The sequence below is a fragment of the Taeniopygia guttata genome, chromosome Z (genome assembly GCF_048771995.1).
Source record: "Taeniopygia guttata chromosome Z, bTaeGut7.mat, whole genome shotgun sequence".
NCBI classification, from domain to species: Eukaryota; Metazoa; Chordata; class Aves; order Passeriformes; family Estrildidae; genus Taeniopygia; species Taeniopygia guttata.
The window spans coordinates 6,385,558-6,408,595 of NC_133063.1; the positions used below are offsets into that span (position 1 = coordinate 6,385,558).

The 23,038-nt window shown below is 36.5% G+C and overlaps 1 protein-coding gene across 1 annotated transcript in view; it reads right to left on the reverse strand.

The window, feature by feature from the left end:
* The window catches only part of ADAMTS19 (ADAM metallopeptidase with thrombospondin type 1 motif 19), a 126,618-nt gene that overhangs the window by 88,705 nt on the left and 14,875 nt on the right, over positions 1-23,038 (reverse strand). Inside the window, exons 3-6 of the mRNA XM_030258105.4 lie at positions 12,856-13,021; positions 6,037-6,209; positions 5,040-5,123; positions 4,040-4,197 (exon numbers count right to left, since the gene is read on the reverse strand). Coding sequence (XP_030113965.4) covers positions 4,040-4,197; positions 5,040-5,123; positions 6,037-6,209; positions 12,856-13,021 — 581 coding nt within the window. The remainder of the gene's footprint in view (positions 1-4,039; positions 4,198-5,039; positions 5,124-6,036; positions 6,210-12,855; positions 13,022-23,038) is intronic.

A 23,038-nucleotide genomic window follows, 5' to 3' on the forward strand; every position in this document is an offset into this window, starting at 1 on the left:
ATATGCATCATTACAGTCTGGCTAGGCACCAGAGAAAGCTGTGGGGAGAAGTTGGTTTTACTTTCCTCCTTACAGAACAAATGCAAAAATAAGTTTTGAAAAAGTACCTTTTTCCTGAAAAGGCAATGATGGCCCTTTGGCTGCTGAATGCCAATCTCTATAACATCCACGCTACACTCTTTGTATTCAGGCATTAAAATTAGCTCTGCAGAACACTCAATACTTAATTTCTAAATTTTTTGGTTACTACGCAAAACTGGCATGTGAAAGCACAGGAAAGCTTTTACAAAGAACTCTTGCTGTTCTATTATCATGTGAGACAAAAGAGGAAATGTGGCAACTTTTAGGAGGGCTGCCACAGAATGTGTTGGATACCCAAAACTTTTCACATTTACTTAAAAAACACCAAGCAGTTGATGCTCATCTGTATAAACAAAATCATTTCTCTCAATAAGCAGACCTGCTGTCCAAATGGAAGTTGTGACAAAGGACTTGTTCCATGCTTGCAAAACAGAATGAGACTCTGAATTAACAAAACACATGTGGAGAGCCACACAGAGTGTTAGCTATACTATAAATCTGATGATGTGTAGAGGTAGCCTGGATTAGCAAAACATTCCCAGTCACAAAATTGCTCTGGTATGATTTATTACCAGCTAAAGCAGCTCTCAGGTGGGAGGTAGTACAGCCTAGAGAATAATACCACTGAAAAATAAAAATGTCAGAAGAACAGATCTTTAATTTCTGGCTCCAGCTATAACCTGCTATCTGACATCTAACCAATCACTTCCCTTCTCTCTACTTCAAATTCCTTAAAATTAATTACAGACTTAATCCACAAAATTGTATTTAAATTGACAGGTGAAAAATTGCAGACAAGCCTGGATCTAGTCCAGACGAGAAGCATGAAAACAATCAGAGGGCTGGAGCACCTCTCTTACGAACACAAGCTAGGACAGTTTGGGTTGATCAGCCTGGAGAAGAGGGGAGCTCTTTTTACAACATTCCAGCACCTAAAGCAGACCTACAAGAAGACTGGAGAGGAACGTTTTACAGGGCATGTAGTGATAGGACAAAAGGGAATAGCATTAAACTGAAATTGGCAAGTTTTATATTAGATATAGGGAAGAAATTCCTTACTCTAAAGGTGTGAGACATTGGCCCATGTTACCCAGAGAAGCTGTGAACGCCCCACTCCTGGATATTCTAAAAGTCAGGTTGGATGGAGGTTTGACCAATCAGTTCTAATGTAAAATATCCCTGCCCATGTGGTAGGAGGTTTGGAACCAGCTGATCTTTAAGGTCCGTTCCAGCCCAAACAATTCCATGATTCAGAACATCATTATTACAAAGCAGAAAAGCATCTTAACATATGATCAGACTTTTACAAAGCTTTTTTACCATTAGAATCACAGAATGCCAGAATTGTTAGGGTTGAAAGGGACTTTCTGGAGATCATCCAGTCCAATCCTCCTGTCAATGCAGGGTCAACTGGAGCAGGCGACACAGGAAAAGGTCCCAGTGGGGTGTAAATGCCTCCAGAGAGAGAGGGTCCATAACCTCCCCAGGCAGCTTGTTCCAGTGCTCTGAAAATCTCAATGTAAAGAAGTTATTCCTCATGTTGAGGTGGAATTTCTTGTGTCTTGGTTATAGCCATTGCTCCTTGTCCTGTCACTGGGCACCACTGAAAAGAGTCTGGCACCATCCTCTGGGCATGTGCCTCTGAGATATTTATATTCACTAATGAGATGCCCTCTAAGTGTTCTCTGAACTAAAGAGGCCCAGCTCCTGCAGTCTCTCCTCACGAGAGAGATGCTCCAGATCACAAATCTGTGGCCTCTGCTGGACCCTCTGCAGTATCTCCTGTCTTTCTTATACTGAGGAGCCCAGAACTGAACACAATACCACAAATGTGGGCAAAGAGTGGGCAGGATCACCTTCCTCAACCTGCTGGCCACATTCTTCCCAATGCACCCCAGGATCCCATTGGTCCTCCTGACCACAAGGGTACACGACTAGCTCATGGTCAACTTTTCATCCACTAACTCTTCAGAAATGCTTCATTAAATCAAAAAAGCTGTGCGGCCAAAAGCACTGACAGTTGAAGACATTTCCAGACCACTGACTCTTGTCAACTTAACTAATGCCTCACTTGCAACAGTTCAGAAGGCCTCTGCCTCTTCCAATAAAGGCTCATTCAGCTGAAGATGAAAAGATGACAGAAAAAAGATGTCACACACTTTATTTATTTTATAGCATCTTACTACTCATGAGATGCACCTTATAAGCTAAAGAGTGCAGCCCTATGTTCACTCTTTTAGCCCACAGAGTCCTGAAGCATTTGATACTTGCTCTAACTGCTGCTGCTATTGCAGATACTGCTGGCTGCCTCAGCAGCCTCAAATAAGAGAGGCCAAGGTTTCTAGCACAATGCTGTTGCTCATTGCCCTTGAACAGTCACAAGGAACATCTGGACGTAAGGAAGTCTATTCCCCTTTAGCCATCCTGATTGACCAAATGCCTTATATGATACTCAGGCATCCTTTATGCCTTGGCCCAAGTTTACCATTGCTTACTGCTTGCTTCTTTTCTTCCCACTTTATTTCCAGACCTTCCTCCCCCACTCTGCCCTAGCCCCGCAATGCACTCATTACTATTAAAATCATTTGGGGTCTTAATCTACAAAATTTACTTCTAGTCTGTCACTCTAAGCATGTTTCCTGATGAGCTCATGAAAAGTTGCTGAAGAGAACATTATTTCTTGCGTCTTCCAGCAGACTTGAAAGGAGCTTGCGAGAAGAACTACAGCTTAGCTCATGTATAAATGTGTAACAAAGAATAATCTGCCCCCTCAAAGCCCCAACAATCCATAAATCCATCAAATAGAGGAGGATGACATAGAGTAAGAAGTGTGGGTTTTTCTCAGAAAATAAAAGGGATTGAACAGAAAAAGTAGCAACAAACCTCTCACCACTGACAGCTTGGACTTCTAAATTTCCTGCTTTCTGTAAGTAACTGGCTCTCCAAAGCAGGAAAATTTAGGGAAGCATTTTTCTGCTTCAAAGATTGAAATACACCATAGGTATAGGAGTAATCAGAATGAAACTAATTTCAAGAAGAATGCATTATTTTTATTTTGTATAGGTTCCCAGTAAGAATACTCTGAATAAACAGCGAAAGACTGCATGTAGGTGTAAAGATTACACATGGTTGTAGAATACCATATCACTGACCAGCATGGGACTGCACAGTGGTATTCTGCTACAGCTTGTCACAGGAATTTTCTTTGAAAGGGAGTTCTGAAGGTTATCCAGTCCAAGCTCCACCTCAAAAATATCACTAAGTCCAGCCCTAGGCTGGTTGAGTCGTCATTCTGGATCTGGACTGAACACCAACAAGCATCCCCCCTGCACACCACTTACAGACAAAACCACGACAGTAACTGCTTGGAAGGAAAGAGGTGAACTGGAGGCCTGTTTCCTTCTCAATGTGTGAATTGCCTGACAGTTAAGAGCTACAAGGAACTGCAGATCTGGAATCACACCCTTATGGCTGCAGGACACATGCTGAAGGTGTACATGATGTACCTTCAGCACAAAGTGAATCATACCAGTTCTAGATCAGTTAAGAGGGAAGCATAAGTCAGTAATGTGCCTGATGCTGGTCTACCTCTGAATGGTTTAAATATGCTTTTGTGGTTTGACTGAAAGTATCTACAGGTCTGGGGTGCTGCCTCTTTTAAGTGAAGGCACATGGATGAAGGGTTCCAACTTTGCTATACAGGTAAGGCCTTAGCTATATAGCCAAAAAATAAAAAAAAAGAGTAACCTGTTCATCACTTCAAATACTTACCATCTGGGAAATACTGCTTTTCGCACCACCTTTACCAACACTTTACCATCACCTTCGAGATCCAGGTGCCTCAAAATGTTCCCTTCCTCACTGCAAACTAAATTCTTACTTATGTTAGCCATCGACTTGATCTATGTTCACACTGGCCTTCTGCCTATTTTTTAATGCTCATCTTTTACTACTTTACCTTGTTATCAGTATGGCTGCATCAACTGAAGTCATGTCCTCTCCCCAGCTGGTTGACATTTCTAAATGTATATCATTCTTCTTGCCAAATTCTTCATGTTGCCATTTACAAAAGCTTTCCAGCATTTTTTCACCATGATGTCCAATATACATATCTGCCTGGAAATGAAAAACAATTCATGTTATTAAAAATAGGATTCTATACATAGAATCTGGAACCTTTTTTGACTGAGCTAGCAAAAATATTCTGCTTTTTATGGCATAATATGTCCATGGCAAAACAACTCGAACTTCAGATGCCAAGACCACCTTCCTTACAAGTAAAAGATACAAATTAAGACAGTGCATTGAGAGTGCACATGTACCTGTGTACATGTGCACTAGAGTTCATCCAAACTCTAGTCTTATTTATTTCCTGATTTCTCATTATCCATGGTGAGGAAAAGTAAAATGATGTTAAGATACAGAATGTGAACATGAAATGAGATTATTCCAAGTGCTGAGAGAAAATGGAGAAATAAATTAGTTACTCACTGGAAAATTACAATATTTAGATTAGAACTATTGGCAAGGGAATCCTACTTCCTTATGAACTAAGTGCTATATCAGCTTTTGTTTGTCTAGGGATTAGACAACAAAGAACATCAGTCCCCCTTCTAAAATGCAATGGATTTAAAGGAGATTATTTTTGTATTGAGATAAATGAATGCACAAAAAGCAGAGCAGAAGCAGATTTTGCTAGGATCTACCTGATTTCCACATGGAAATTTTGATTAACTTTTAATTGCAAGCACAGAAAAGTCTCAATACATGCAGAACATAAATTAGGAGAAGATTAATCTTCATTGTGAAGATTCATTGGAAATCACTACATAATATACAAAAGCTAACCAAGGAAATTTTTTAGCCATTAAAGTTCATAAATGTTGCAAGCTTTTGCAGAGCAACAAGCTAAGTAGCATTACCCTCTACAGGCTAAGACAAATGTCATAAATACCTACTGGAGTCTCATGAAGAAGGACAAGTTTAGTCACCCGAAGATTTACTTGTAATCCTAGACTCTTGTGTTGGAAAAGATTAAAAACCTAAGAGAGAGGAAAAAAAAGCAATAAATAAGAACATGAATTTGTATTGCACATACACTAAAAATAACAGAACCCCAAAGAACCTCAAAAACTCTTATATTCTACTGTGACTGCTTTTATGTAATCTGAACAGAATATTAAGATAATGTACTGTGTTGGTCTTCTGAAGTGAAAACAGAGGCAATATTCATTCTGGGAACATAAAAAAAGACCTTTTCCTCTCAATGGCCACAATCACTTTATAAACTGTGGCCTTTTTCGCCAAATATTTACACACACATTTAATACTGTCCACATGAAAATTTCTATTCATTGAAATCCATGATCTTGGACCAAGTGGTCTGAGCCAACATCTAACTCTCAAATTCTTCCTATCAGTCAGAATGGTCAAAGCTTATATTAACTTTTCAGCTTACGCTACTTCTTTAGAACAATCTTTCCTTGTATATTACAGATGCTATTTTTCACTTCTTTATGCACCAAATGAGTATCCAGATAGAACTGGAAGGGAATGTAATTGTCCAAATTCATTATTCTTTCTTTTTTTTCCACCACCACTGACCACACAATGCTTTCCCATAACAATGTCATGTCTTCATAACAAGCACAGGTCACTGGAAACTATCCAATATCCCAACTTTTCCAGCAACAGCGTGGGCTTCTAACCAAAAAGTCATCTTGTTCTCTCACTTCCAGGCTTCCCTGAGATGTATGACCAGACAGTAAAGACAAGCCTGCTCACTATGGTTTTCTGCTGCAAAACATATGTACTAAGTCTTTATAGCCTGCTGATGGTCCTGTTTTGACTGTGCCACACAGGTGCTCAATCAGAAATCTTTAGAAGGAGCAATGAAATCAGCCTGCAGTGCATGTGTTGTTGGCAAAACATCGAAATTAGTTTTAGATTTCCTACCATGTTTAAGATGGTTAGAATAAATCTTCTGGCAGCATCTGTTCCATGATATGAAACCATAGCTGGATCTGCCACCACAACAGTTTCTATGTTGTACTCCTGAGGCAGCTTGTAAGAGTATCGCTTTCCTCTTCCACTTTCAGACACTTTTTGAGTCTTGGATTTTCTTTTATCTGCAAACCAAAACAGTGCTTGTGAAACTCATCCTTCAAACTACTCCTGCAGTACTTTTCAGGATTTGTTATCCTTGGTTATTTTATAACTCTAATTATGTGGAAACTAATAACTATGGACTTCAATATGTTATGCTTATTTGCTACTGCCAATGCTAAGGCTCATACTGAAGGTCTCTACTATGTATAATAGCTTATACCAAGAAAAGAGAAATTTCATCCATCTTTTCAAAAAAAGTCAGAAAGATTATTTGCATCCTTTCAACTAACATATTTATAAAAAGAATATGTGTCTCTTACTTTAGTTTGTGGAAGAAAACTCAACCCGTGTTGGGTCTGAAGGAAAAACAGTCTCACTGACATTGCATGATTTTTATCTGTCCATCTTCATAAATTACTGAAAAAATATCTTGATGCCGTGATATCTTAGCATACAAGACAACAAATACAGAGTTGCCACAAAATCATGTATTTGGTAAAATACACGCAACAATTCCATGATTTGCAAAGAGGAAATAATATTTCAGATGAATGACACAGAGTGACATCTGTTTGTTAAAAATTAGGAAGTGAGTTTTACTGACATGACTTCAAAATCTGTGCTCCAGTCACTATGAGCAGCTGAAGCAAAGTAACAAAACCAAACCCTGGAAACAGACTTCCAAATCCACACAAAGCTACAAATTGAAAACATGTTATGTTCATTGTAAGGTTGAGGTTATTATTAATGGCATTAATTTTCAGTTTCCCCTCCACAACCCCAACAAAATCCCCCTTACTACTATGATACATATGAAACCCTCCCACCTAATTACACAGAAACAGTTCAAGCCAGAAGGTGGTCAGATTCACATACAGCAGTTAGCAATGCCATTTCAAATAATCTAATTTAAAACAAAATGAAAAATTAAATTCCTTGTTGTAATAGCCAAATTTTGTTAGATCCTCCCCAGAGGATTTAAAACTTCTGGGACTGAACTCATTGAAACCAAGTGAAGTTTCTTCCAGCATCCACAATGGAATATCAGGCTGTCTGTGATGAAAAAATTGTTGTTTGAGATGACAATTATGTTCTGGAAACAATCAAATATTCAAAAATTTTGAGACAATGTTTTGCAATTCAATCAATCTCATCTCTAATAGGAAAGTTCCTTCAGTGTATTTTATAGTACATGACCACTCTCGAAAAATAAGTTACTCTTCAGGACAGTGCTAAATATGAACTCACAAAGTCAATTAGCTCTCAAATTAAATTTAAAATATAAAATGCCAGTGGAAGAGTAGTCTGTGATTTAAATATACATGTAATATGGATTTTATGTAAATATAATGTAGATACACATTTTTCAATGTAACATGTATAAATTATGCACACTTAAAAAAGTTTTCTATCCTTTTCTGAATCATTAATAAAATATTATACATTTGAATTATTTAGACCATCCCACTACATCTGAGAAGGTCCTCTGCAACTGGTGGCAGTGTAAGACTTATTATCACATTTACTAAAAGAAAGAAGTATGTATTCTGCAGAAATAAATATTTGGTGTTTGATGACCTAGAAGTAGAAACAGCTTACAAATTCAGGTTATCTAAAATTAAAGTCTCTTATTTTGATCCTTCAGACACTTGCTTAACCTTATAACTTCTGCTACACTCTACCCTTACTCATGTTTGCTAACTGTGGATCTACAGCCAAGTTTATAAAATATTATGTGTGTTTTCATCACTCTTTTGAGAATAATTTCTAATGAAACCTCAGTGTTAGTATTTGTGCCAAAAAAAAACCAAACCTCTTATAAGCTATACGACTATGGCTTAACATAGAAACATCTAATGCTGCAAGGGTAAGCTATAGGTCTAAGTTTAAAAAGTTAACTCATGTGGGTTAGAAAACATTTTTTATGACAGGCTTGGTCAATCTGCCTTCCTCCTAGGCACCGTGCAGTTTCCAGCAACAGTTTATTCACTGTTCACTTCTTTGTAAAAGACAGCAGTTAGTGATTGAAAATTTAAATTTAATCTTAGCATGTACAGACAATTTTCTTAACACTTCCCTCTAAAAGTTATAGCTAATAGTGCATTTCTATTCAGAACTGACAGTCCACAATGAAATACATCATTGTGCTAAACACTAAGAACACTGTAGTCACATAAACTGTTTAAACCTCTGTCTTTTGGGATTGTAGTGAATGAGAAGACTACACAGCTCTCTAGACAAGCTGTCTGCCCATCATTTGTCTGCCTTAGATATCTCTCCCATTAATAAACCAATGGACAATTTGTTCTTGGCCAGCCAACCTTTTCCAAATTGCTGGCAGAAATCCCCATCACGAGATCTCATTTATCTGAAAATTGTAGCTCTTTCCCAAGAACTTTAAATAAATGGAATTAGTAAGTTTGGTACTAATGGCATTCAAATAACTGCCACAACTGCTTTCAGATAACAAGCGAAACAGGTTGTAGGCAAAATTTCCTGTTTCTTTACATATTCATAAATCGGTAAAAATTACAAAGGCCTGGTCATTATTGAAGGCAAAGCATGTAAGAAATAACTGCTGCAAAGAACCCAGCTACCTCAATAATTCCTGTACTAACAAGATAAAAGACAGATTAAAGATGCATAAATTCATCTTAAAAATTTAATTACATTGCCAAAATAAAAAATAAATTCTACAGGAGAGTTCTGTGCAATAAAGACTTCTGTTTGTGCAGCTATGTAGAATAAGAAGATTCCATAACCATATACTACTTAAACTCAGTTGACTGAAAGAAAAGCTAGGAATACTGCATTACTTCAGTAAGAAGGCTAAAATACTGCAGCAAATAAATTTGACATAAAATAGGCAATTAAGAGGAAACAAGAAGAAATGTTAACAAAGGGAAAAAAAACAAAAAACAAAACAAAATCAAAATAATCCCATCCTAAAAAAATTTAGAGCAATCTACTACAATCTCAGGTTACATAAAGTATCAAAGCCAACATTAAGAAGAGGCTGTGACTACAGAACTCCTGGACACCTTCAAGTCCTCAGGCACAAAAGCATTTCCTTAGTATATGCACATGTAGCCCAGACTACAGAGGAATCACCATCACTTCCCTGGGGGTAACCTAGTCATATGAAAATTGCAGTATTCTGCCTACACAGGGAATATTCAGGACCTTAAGAAGCCATGAGCTATACCTCCACTACAATTTGAATAGGGATTAAAATACTTTCCTACAGAATGACAACTTTTTTCAGACCCAAGGAGTAGAAATTAATATCTCAAGTAGCACCAGACTCCATGTTATGCAATCTCATAGATCCATGACCAAGATTGTTTGCACATTTTATTGCATATTTTATAACATATAAACAGGCTGTAGAGCAGGAATCAACACAGCTCTCCCAGCTGAGTGTGTAGTCTACATGCCATAAAGTAAGACTTCTGCTTTTGATTCAGTGAAACTTAGCAGGCTTTTCCTGCAATATTCAATCATTCTAAGAGGAAAAGCACACTGGTATCTCAGGACAGTATATTGTTTATTGCCAGAACTAAGAAGTAGGGGTCTTCCAATCTCACAAATTCAGAAGGGATTCAAAATTCACATTTACCATATCCTAGGTGAGAGATTTCTTTTTTCCCAACCTTCACCATGAGTTCAAGTTTACTGTACAAACAATTTCAGTTTAGAACAAATGCTTCAAAGCAGTAGAAGAAAAAACCTTAGCTTCCCAATATGGCCCTTTGCTCTAATTACAACTGCTTCTATCACTCTTTTCTGTAGCACAGCTCTGCACTGGTTTCTTTTAAAGGTTTTGTGGGTCATATGCTAAAGAAAGGCATGGAGTGTAAGGTCTGCGTATATGCAATTGATTCACATACATAAATAAATTATATGCACTTTCAACAAAAGGATATATGTGCACACTGTCAACAATCAAGAAAGCAACTGCTTCTGTCAGTATGACTCTCTCCCTCGTCTAATTAATAAGAAAACCACCCCATTCACAAAAACAAGTTCTTTGTTCTCTCCAAACAAGTTTGGCTGCATAGCAGCTTTCAGTCCAGCCCTCAATGGTAATGGACAAAAAACAATACCTTCTTTGATTGCCTCTGCTAGTTACCCATGAAATGCTATAATTCCCAATAGTGATCCTTCAACACCTCCAGCACAGACATTCATTCCTTCTGATAATTACAATTCATCACTGGCAATACACATTTGCTTGATAGGTAGCCAGCCTTTGAGATCATTTTGGATCAAAACCAGCAACAGAAATACCTGTTCCTATCCTGACACACAAGCACTGTAGAAGCAAGAGATGTGGTCGTAAGATAGGACCATATTGCTGAGAAGTTGCTGTCTTACCAAGGCTCTAGCAGCTCTATGTCACAAAGTTACACCTCTACCATAAAGGCAGCTGAGACTATCTCAGAGCTCCACATCCTCATCTGTTTTATTTTTGTTTAATTGATCTACTTAGCTTACTATTTGACTTAGAATTCTGAAATACTTCTGTAAAGGGTTATTTTTGATGCTTTTATTCACCTTTAAGGCTGTACCATGTGGGCAAACGTGTGTGAGTAGCATGTGTCAGTAGCATAAGTAATTTGGTGATATTAACTAAATTCATGAAACACCAAGAAATTTCTCTCAGCACAGACAGAGCTTTTTAGTAAATAACTTACTGCAGTCACTCTTAGTAAAATAACTTGCAGCAGTGAAGTGAGGGACTGATCTTGCTCAAACAACAGCATTGGTCAGAAAGTGCAGCTATTTATACTCCCTGGCAATAACATTGTGTCAGAAGATGCTACTGAATTATGCACAGCTTGCACTATTTTGAAATTTTAAACCTCATTGTAGATATAATGAAACTCCTTCAAGTAGATATTTGATTCTTTGTTGACATATTATTTATAAAAAATCAGAGTTTGGAGTGTAAGATTATTAAAAAAGAATAATCCCTTTCTAGAGCATAAGAGAAAGCGAAAGGATATTTGATAATGAACATAACAGAAGAATCATGTCCCTATGGGCAAGTTTGCATCTTTATGCATTTTCATAGCCATCACAGTTTGTTGCTTTGTCAGATATTCCTCCCCCCTTTTTGCAGTGCATACACCATGCATACTTTTAATTTTTTTCTTTCTCATTCCCATATACATGCAGGCATGCATACTCTAACTCACTTTTCTCTAATAGGGAGGAATAAACAGCTTTACTTAATGTGAAAAACTTGTGATAATACAGAAAGTTTAACTTTCAAATAAGATGTGTCAATGTAATACATAGCCTAGAATACTAATATAGAGCCAACTGGAGGAAGTTACATGTCATGTATTTCATCCCACTGCAAAAAAGAACCTTGCTTTGCTAATTTATCTTTGATTTCAAACTCTGGATGGAGATGCCTAACTATAAAAAATATACTTCCAAAATGGAAAAAAACCCCACCACAAAACCTGTCACATTTATTCTGTAACTATATACAGTGGACAGAGCAGTATAAATGTTCAGGAAGGATCAGACAGCCATGGAAAAGTTTAGGCTGAAAATGATCTCCAGAGAGCAGCTAGTCCAACCTCCTGCTCAAGTCAGGCCAAGTGTCAGAGTATGATCAGCTGTCTTAGAGCCATTTCTAGATGTGTTTTATAAATACCTGAGGATGTAGACTTGACAGCCTCTCTAGGCAACCTGTTCTAGGGGTAAGAATTCTTGTAGAGATTTTATTTTCCTTATGAAAATTGAAATTTCCTTGAACACAAGTTACAACTGCAGTCTGTCACTGCATACCTCTAAGGAATGTCTGGCTTCATCTTCTCTCTGCAGACCCTTAGGCACGAGACAACTGCAGCTGCAGCCTTCCTTTATCTTTCCTTACCTACTTTAAATAACTTAGTTCCTTCTGCCTCATCCCAAATGTCATATAATCCAGCCTCATTTCAGAGCACTTCTACCATTTTCTTTGCATTTTGCCAGGATTCCACTAACACATGAAAAATAAGCCTAAAAATGTGCACTCATTCTGGTTTATTTTCTGGCAGAAAAATAATTTCTCACAACAACATTAGAAACTCCCTCTGCTGAGGTCAAAGGACTGAGATGTCCTCCATCCTTTGAAGAATGACAGCTGATGATGAAGCAGAAAAAACAAAACACTATCTTTCACAAAAGCCATTTTTCCCTAAAACTATGGAGTCATCACTACGTGCCAAACTTCTTTTGAAACCCTTCTAGTTTAACGACTTGTTCTACCTGCCAGGGAAGAAGATGCATTAGGATTGTTTCACACCCATCTAAATGAAAACAGAACAGAAAACAGAAAATTATGTACAAGCATTGCACATGGTGAGTGATTAAGCAGCTCTGATGACTAGAAAGAAATAGATTTCAGTTATTAAGTTGAAATTAAAAAATGCCCTAAAGATTTCTACTTTCAAATACAAATGCACATTAAGAAGCAGAGTCTATTCCTACTGGACAATTCCCTCTCCCAGCAAATGAGCCTTGGCATGACACCTCAGAGTCCACTGCAGAGTACTGCTACAAGAATAATCAGTTATGATTCTGTCAAGGTTCTGCTGCAACTACCATCTACTTTTCCTACAAACATATTTGCTACATTACAACTTCTCATTGCGATTATTGTATTACCTGTAACAACACCACAGTACTGGTTCTGAGAAGGTGGCTTTTCAGACATTTTCTCCTCTATGGACCTTTTTCGTCTGTACACCCTGTGTGCATGTCCTGTCACAGCCAAAGTGCGATTGAGTGGCTCAATAAATATGAAGTCCTCATTAATCTGTATAAACCCCATCTGCAAAGGCAAACAAAAGGAACATATAAAGTAAGAGTTTATTAAGTTGTGCACAGTCCTGCAGGAGAAAAAAGCCCCACAACACTCCATCTAAGGAAACACTTTGTTTTAGTAACCTTGTGAGCAAAGTGAGTACCTTTGTATTTTACAAGTTTTCTACTTAAATGAACTAGAATAAATTTCATTTATTTCAGCTAAATCTGGGTGGGTGGGTGGCTACATGCCAGTAGCATATGCACAGTAAAAGATACGGAATGTTAAAAGTTTACTCAGGAGGTCATTTATATGTGTACAGTATGTACAGAAAAGTCTATAGGCTGGTTTTATTATTTATTATTGTCACATTTTTAGATAATTATATTTAATGAAATAACAGGAACAATGTAAGGCATATGAATACATCCTGAACAAATGTGAGGATGGAAAAGAAATATTGTGGCACCCTTTTTACTCTTTTTCAAATTAAAAGAACCCAAAACTATTATTAAATGGCAGAAATACCTCCTTGGTTTCCAGCAGTTACACCAGAAAAATATTTAAATACAGCCATTTAGTCGGTTAACTCTTCCCCTGTCCCAAAATATTTATACACACAAACACACATGAAAAGTTAACACACCAGATGCACATCTAATATCACAAGGGAATAGCCAGAGCTAAAAAAAAAAAAAAAAAAGTAAAACATACTTATATAAATACCACACAAATAAAACTCAGATCAAACTGTTAAGCTGCCAATACACACAAGTTCTTACCAAGAGTAAAGCTGGAGACAACAAGGTTTGTGGGGTTTTTCCCCCCACATCAGCAAGACTGACAGTTAATTTCCGCATTCTTTAAACTTAAAAAATGTATTATACTGTTTTGCTACAGAAACAAAACAATGTGATATATCTGGCTAAGAGAAGCAGAGAGCTCTTCTGTATATTTTTATGTAGCATCAATGAAGAGAAATAGAAAATAATTTTGTTTCTCCTGGAATCATGTAGGTGTCATTATCACATTGGATATCCTGTCTGACAGAGGAATGAGCCACCCAAAAACATTCTGACCCAAGGAAGAAAACAAAATCATAATTTTTCAGTGGTACAAAACACAATTGCACTGAAACACAACACTTCAAAAATAAAAAGTCCAATGATCTTTCTGCACAATCACATTAAATAAATGTGAATACACACATTTATTTTTTCAATCAGTAAAGTAACTAAGGAATGCTGAACAGATGTCAAAAGGTCATAGCTAACATTGCACACAAACACAAATGTATCTGGGGATTTGATTGTTCCTTTACCTTTTTTCACTTACTTTTTAGGTTCAGTTCAGCAGGAGCTTTAAATGTCACATACTAGAAGATTAGCCAGTTACGTATTGCTAAGTAGTTTCTGTACATCTACAAGATAACACTTCCTGAAATGTGTGTCTTGAAAAGTGCTACTTTTACATAACAATTAACTTGTCTTATATAAACTTCAAGTTATCTGAAGTGAATTAATTTAAAAACATAGTTCTCAAATACTAGTAAAATGCATAAATTACTTTTCATTTGATTTTTATGTCTAATGCTGAATTTCACTCAGGCATAGATTATTTGACTTTTTAAAAATAATTATTTAGTGTATGAAAGATGTTGATAAACTGAATATAGAACAGGAATAGTAGCCCATTAGTGATGCTGCAAGTATCCCCTGTTCACCCACAAAAAGCAAGGCCTTAGTCCATTCTGAATAGAGTCAAACACAGAACATTTGTCACATTTCTTCCATCTCCATTCTCTTTGTTGCAAATTGAAACCAGGGCTTGAAGGTGATGCTCTTCATATTGACACCATTCATTAGACATTCTGAGAAGTTGTGCTAGGATCAACATTTTTGTTTTTTCTTCCAGCTCCGTGCAGAAACTGAAGTTTAATTCATTGGTAGAGAAATCCAAAATTTAGTACCTGTTTCCTGAATCAGAAGTTAAAAAACTGAACAGTGATGTAAAGTTATAGATATGCAAATGGGTAATTCTCAGACAAATCTGGATAACCAAATAATCTTCAATACCATTCTGACAGCTTTTGGGAAAAAAAAAAAAGAGACATATTTCTCCAACTTTTGGATCATTTCAAGGTAGAAAGTGGTAGGTGAAACTGCAGCTTTGTCAACCATGCTCTTTATATTTTTATAGTCATTACAAATGGAGTTAAGACCTTTTAATGAAGTAAACACAGAAAGCAGAGAAGTCAAAGCATGCATTAAAACATTTCAGTTTCAACACATGTTGAATGCCAGGGCCAATCGCAGCCTTTAGACAGTTCAAATGGCAAAGTTTCCATGTTATGAAAATGCACAGCAAAACAAGATTAAAAAGATGGAAAAGCAAAACCCTAATATCCATCTGAGATAGAACTGGGAGTTCTGACTAACTGACACATCTTCCACCAATTTCATGTGAAAAAATACTACTGCTCACAGCTGCAATTGAAAAGTCCATCAGGATGCTGGACATCTCATGTACAGATAAGATAGCATACCATTCGTTCCCCCACTTTATCAAGTTTCTTATAGAAAAAACAAACAAACAAACAAACAAACAAACAAACAAACAAACAAACAAAATAAAGCACTTAAATGCAGCACACATATCTCAGTAGATTTCAAACCCAGCCCAATCTCATTTGGCAAAAAAAAAAATCCTTACATTTCATAACTATTGATTAACTCAGTATTTCCTCTTTATTTACGTATTTTATTTATTTATGAAGTAAAGAGAGACCTTAAGTATAGGGCAAACTTCAGCTGATGGGCAAATAAGACTTTAATGCAGAAAATTAACTTTTTGCCAAATTTGGATAGAGGGAAACCAAGACAAATGAAAACAACACCTTTCCCCAGCCCCATGAGCGGCACAGGTCAGGTAACAGCAGGTGTGATAAGCATGTTACAGTTTCTCCCTCCTGCAGCCAAATTTCCACTGTCTTGTGAAGCAAATGCACACAACGAGCAAGGACAGGCTGTACAAGACTCTACTTCTGCCTGCTCCAAACATGCTGCCCAAGGCAAGTATCAATGGGAAAAATACATTCCTATAAGATGCAGAAAATGTATATGCTACTTAGTACACATGTTGCATCCATCAGCACCAAAACATTAATCTCACATTTGCAGTATAAAAATGAAAGGTTCTCTTCACTGTACCATGCAAAAAACCAAATCATCTTTACAAGTTCAATATTTACTTGTCCTGAAACACAGTCTGGCTTTGTGCTATTTGTCAAGTGTTCCAAAACTGAGCATTTATTTCTGAGTAAACAGGCAAAATCTTTTATTTGTATATCAGTAACCCCCTCTGAAGGTTTTTCTCCATTATTTTAAAAATTCAGATTTGATTTAGTGTCTTGATTCTAACACTGCTATGAGAACCTGACCTGAGCTGAAATACAACAAAAAGTCTCCGGTTCTTACTAATGCAAATAATAAAGCAAGCTCACATAACTTTTCAAACTGTGTAAACAACAGTGTAAGAACTCTGTAAAGGCTCTTGTTATTCAAATGCACTACCACTTTCCATCTATAAGAACCTTCATTGCTGAAGGTTGAAGAAACATAAGTGCCAGTAACTTCTGTCTTCAATTAAATGTGTTTCACAGCCGTGCACATCATATACACTGGCCTTTTCCTGGGGGTTTTCTCTACCTGTCTGCTCACTCCACACTCCTGCATGGAGACATCATAGAGGAAGAGTCAGTATTATCACTGTTGACTGGCTTTCAGCTGCTGACATAGTGATCAATCCAATCCTTTCTGGGATCTTTTTTAATTAATTGTGGAAACAATTTTTGCATGGATTTAAAACCTTCCAAATTCTCCATACTCAGTATATATGTTTAAGACACATACTGCTCTGAATTCTTAAGAAAATTATTCTCTATAGGATGCTGCTCTCATATTTTAGATAATGGCTATTTTTACAAAACAACCTGATGTTGCACAAAGATGCAGGAAAATATTTATGTTGTTACTTTGCAGCACTCACTATGCTACTCACAATTAAACAGGTATTCACAACACTAAGCTATAGGCTGGACTTAATGATCTCAAAAGTCTTTTCTAGCTTAAGTGGTTTTATGATACACACAAAATGTAACTGCAAACAAACTGCAAACTGCATACACAAAATTCATCAATTCTAAATGCTCTAATTTTTTTAAAGTGTCTTCTTTAGTCCTAAATTCATGGTGATGTTTTAAAGTCAGGTATTTGGGTCACTGCCATCAGCAGTGAAACTCACGAACCAGACAGGAGTCCCTCCAAATGTCAGAGCTGTCTGTGCAATGAACAAACTGGCCATCAGGTTCAAGTGACCACTACTTCTACATACCAGCTCCTCTCTGTTCTTGTTGCAACTCCCAGCCTCCTGGAGACTGTAAAATCCTGCAACTTACGTTGTCACAAAGTTCCCTGTTTCAGCTTGTACCAGTATTTTCAGAAATGTCAGTGCAGTCTGAACTACTGCATACTTCCCTTTTGACCAGCAGAATTTAGTAGAATCGGCAAACCAATTGTAAAATGCTGAAATTATGTGTTCCATCCCCTTTTCTCTGCCCTTGCCCAGGAAGATCTTGCCCACTTTCTGGTTGACTAATCTGTGGCTTAAAAGATCAAAAACACATGAACTTAAGAAATACCTGTGATGAAGGCACACCCCAACACATGAAAAGACTGAAAGACCATGCATTCTATGAACAGAATAAAAACCCAGCAGAAAAGACCACTACTAGTCAAAGATGCTACCAGTCATCTGGAGTTCTCAATACTGATTGTAGCACCCAGTATTAACACAGCCCATGCACAGTATTCAGAATAAAGGACACTGTCTTGAGGGAAGCACCAGCTCAGAGAAAAATTGGCTGATTCCTCTAGCAACTTACCTAGCACAATGGAATTTCAGCTTTCCCTCAAAGTCATAAACAGCCATTTAATCTTCTTATTCTATCCAGAAAATCAAACATATTAAAATATATTTATACATCATTCATGAGTTGTAGCTTTCCTTATTGTGTAGATTTCACTTGACTATTGAAACAAACTCAGCTAAACTCAGTACGCTAGGTAAAACCAATTTTTTTTTTTTTTGTCATATGCATCATGATTTTTTTTCATTATTTTCATTATACAACTTTACTTGTTACTACTTAGGTCCTGTAGTATTGGAAAAATAATGAATAAGACACAATACTTCTGTATTTTAATGTCTTAGATCCATGCATAAAGTCCAGTCTCATATGCATTTGAGACTTTGTAAAATTGAGATTTTCTTACACTTATCCTTATAACACAGATCCTTTGTCAGACTACACTTCTTATCACATTTCCTTGCTGCTACTGTTAAACAAAGTAGTTTCAACAGAACTGCTGCTCTATTATTTCACTATCCTTATTTGAAATGCCTCATATTTTTATCTTTTAACATTTGGAAATCTTTCCAGTATTACAACTTTGTTGATTCATGGCTGTTATTTTAGATCCATCTGATCCAGTGTCTATCTTGCTTTCCTTCTGGGCCACCTCTCCGGGCTGGCTTTCCAAGGTCCCTTCATACTCACGCCAAAGCTTTTGTAAAAGGTAATCATAGTGTACTGCAGTTTCTACGGTGTGATGACAAATACACCAGCCTTTGACTGTTGCTTGATGAAAGAGGCTTACTATAACCCTGAGATTAGCTCAGCTGGTTAGAGTCAGGTGCTAATAGCATCAAGATATATGAGTTTAACCACTGTATGGGCCACTCACTTAAGAGCTGGATCCACTTCCTTGTGGGTCCTTTCCAACTTGGAATAATCTGATTATGTAATTAACCTTGTAACCACAAATTAATTCCTCTCTCTGAACATTAGCAAACAGAACGGCAACTCAACTGCAACCACACTTCAACTATCATTTCACAGCAAATTTGTGAAATGAGAATAAAGTTTCCATATCTTCACTTAACATCCTCCACCGATTTCATACGCTTGATGGCTCATAACAATCCTGTAATCAGCAAATACAAACATTTTTTTTCCTCCTGTTGCTGTCAGCTAATTCACTAGGCCACAAAGCAAATCTATAAATGTATAAAACTAGTAAGTCACAAATAGAAAGCAACTTACCTTTGGTTTGGCTACAGCCTTTGGTCTATTTAATTCTTCTGTGCCTCCCAGCTCAGAATGTGCCACTAAAGGAGAGTCAAGGCCCCAGGGATTGTTACTGCCCTTACCTCTGGATCATATAAAGCATCTAAACTATATTTTTCATTACTACATCTCAAAGGGACCGACCCTTCCAGCCAGAGAGGGGTTTACTTTCTTTGAAAATACTTCATTATCTAAAACAGCGCCTTCTCTCCACAATTATATGAACAATAGTCACACTGAAAACCCAGCAAAATTTACTGGAATTCTTTCTCTCACACTGCCAGTTAAATTTTTGAGAGTTAGACTTCAGAGCAATCATAGAAGTTACACCAAAGGTACATCTTCCACTGAAAACCAGACAGCTCCACATGAATAATGAAGTCTTTAAGTGGGAAAGCACAGAACAACAGACAAAAATATAATAGTATGACTACAGGAAACACAATTCCTACACTTTCCTATTTACAATTTATTATTTATGGTTATGGTTACACCTAACATTCAGTTTTTATAAAAATACATTTTTGCATCTCAATTTTCTAGCTCTACCTAGTTTTATCTATTAGTCTTTGGAGCTACTTACTTTTCCTAAGGCATAAGGCGAGTAACATGATATGATTGTGAAAATTGTTTCACCTAAGTAACGTGCCCACAAGTTCATTACAACATCATGTATAGTTTCACAGGTTTTCCTTAACAGAAAAAGAAGGATAAATTTTAAGAAGTTTACTGAAACTAAACATATGTTGCTGTTTTCACAGATTTATTGCTTCAATAGCACATTGTAAATGAACTCCACTGTACACTATTATTTTGGCAGCAGTTATCCTGAAGTGTAGTTTAGTTGTAGTTTGTTTCAGTCAAATTAGTTGTGTAAAAACACTGGAATGGCCTCACTGTTTTAAAACACAGAATTCATCTCAAACCCTTTAGAATCTTGCAAGGAGAAGGCACAGAATAGTTTAAGCATACATAAAAATTTTCAGAATCACTAAGGCACCATAACTCAATTTTCACAAAACTAAATTAAGATAAATAGACACTGATGCTGAGTGAAACCCTAGAGTTCTTAACGATGACTTGCTTTGGAACAACTATAGAAACCTTATAAAAAATTACTACCCTACAAAGAGTGTCCCATAAACTGTATTTGAGTGTGCTGTTCTTTCTCTCCTTAGATACAAGACTAATCATTTCCAGTTTGAGGTAACTGAAGTATCTTTAATGACACTTCATTGAAAACTACTTACACAAGGCAATTCTAAATTCTATTTTCAAATGCCTAAAACAGAAAAGTAACAAATATGAAACACAAACTCCTAAAGCTAAATGTACAATTTCTGTTGTATGGCCTATTTTTCTAAAAAAAAAAAACCAGATAACAACAAAACAAGTGCATCTAGCTGCAAATAACTTAATCACAAAGTCTCACAGGAAGATAATACTGTTATACTGATATCCACATACATGATATATAATAGTAATCTCCTTTTAAAATTAAAAGGTTTAAAATTTCTGGGCTTGAACAGGTGTGACCAAAGAATGTCATCTATGAGTCAGGTAAAAGCATAGAGAGCAGCAAAAGCCAGCAAGAATCCCAGTATCTTCATTAAAGCCATAGAATGAAAGAAATGTGGGTCTCATGGAGATACCAATAATTCTTGTAACCTCATTTTAGTGTCACCAAAAAAAGGAAAATATATGTATAAGTATGTATTTATGGAGAGTTATCAGAAGGAACATCAGGAAATTCATTCAGGATTATTGCCAAGCCTAGCTCCAGCCCCTGGGACAGACTGGCACTAGTACATACTTCAAAGTACATGGATGGATGGATGGTGAGAAGATAATTCTAAAATGGTCCTATTGGTCCTGGAGGGCAGTAGGTATACAATATAGAACCACAGAATCATACTTGTAGGTGATGTTTTACTAAGTTTTGTCAGTTGGCCTGATCTCTAAATTCTAGTCCAATTCTATTATTTAATTTCATTCTGTCTTTACTTTAAGTTTTGAAATCTCAACTTGTTCTGCCATTGACTTGCAATCTAAATTTTGTCAAGATACTTATGTATTATTAACTATCATTCCCTTTGGTCATTATATATGTATATGCCGAATACTGAAAATCTGAGACATTCAGAACTAGTGGCTATATTTATAAAATTGGACATAAATCACAGTTTAAAGCCTACTTTTCAATTGCAACATCTACAAAACAAAGAACTGCAGTTGCATGGTAACATACAAAAATATTTGAAAAATGTTTGACAGAAGCATAAATATTCTAAATGCTTTTTTCCCGATTACTATTTTGCATAGCTAAAATTACTGTGTAAATAAATATATCTTTTTACTAAGTTGGAGATATCAAGATTCTCTATACACAGATATAGAATAGCTTTACATCTACCAATCTATCAAGTGTATACGTTCTAAAGTCTTTCAAAGTGGAGGAAAAAGGATAGGGGAGAGAAACTACAGAATACAGAGATGGTCTGAAAATTTGAGTTTACAGTATATGAACTTCCATTTTCCGTCATCTAAGCAGTTTCATGCACTCAGGAACAGTATACCACAATTATCTTCAAAATCATAAATCCAAAATTATTAACATCTGAAGATTTATACTTAGCAACAACAAACTAGGAAGTGCAGACTTAACACAGTCATGTTATCTTTTCTTTTTTTTTTTTTTTTTTTTTTAATGTAGCATTCTGGAAGTTTATGAGATACAGAAAGCCTACTACTCCCAGCACCAGTAACTTAATTAGAAAGAACAGTGCACACAAAAACTTTAAAACCAAATTAGCATTTTTGATCCAAGTGCTACAAGATATTGTTGAAATGAAATTCAATATATGTGACAATCAATTTAAAACCTGTTTTCAAAACACATAGAATTAATGACACACTGAAAATACCCTTGATTCTTAAACTAACTTAAATTGAAAAACTATTTCATTCATTTGCTACAGGCAACTAAACAAGGATTGACTAATACTATTAAGAAAGGAGACAGCTATTGGCAAGTCAGACTTCATCAGCGGTGCAGCTATTTAATGTTCAGAATATCCATACTTGCACACAAGGCACACCGTAATCCTTAAGAAAATAAATACAATACTTTCATCCTTAGATGCCTAAAACAATGCACATTTTATGGCAAAGATGGCTTTGTCACAAAAGACAACAATATGTAATGTGCCACCCCAGCCATTATAAGTTAATGGTCTCTTTCTGATCCTTTCTCCCTTCACTCAGTAGCTTCTACCCTTTATCTTAGGAGGTTGAACTGAACAGTAAAACTGACTAGATCTTGGAATTATTCCTCTCTCTCACGTAGTTTTGGTTTCTGTTACAGAAGAAACAAGCTACAAGGAAGGGCTAGAAAGCCTTAAAGGCTGTTAGCTCAGTAACATAAGAAGAATTACTAAAATCACAGAGTGATTTGGGTTGGGAAGGACCTTAAAGAACATCTCATTCCAAGCCCCCTGTCATAGGCAGTGACACGTGGCACTAGACCAATGCTCAAAGCTTTGAACATTGCCAGGCATGGGGCATCCACAGCTTCTCTGGGCAATCTGTTTTAGCACCTTCGGATCAAAGAATTTAGTCCTAATTTCTAATCTAAACATTTATTCAGTTTTTAAGGCATTTCCCTTATCCTATCACCCCAAGAGCTTGCAAAAAGTCCCTCTCCAGCTCTGTTCTAGGCCTACAATCAGATCAGAAGAGACTTTCTCACTTGCAGAATTTTAAAAGGCAAGACAAATGAGGCTGTTGTTCTGGCCACGATAATAACTCAATCAGCTCTGGGCAATATATGCTTAATAAAGCAAGATACAGTATTCCAT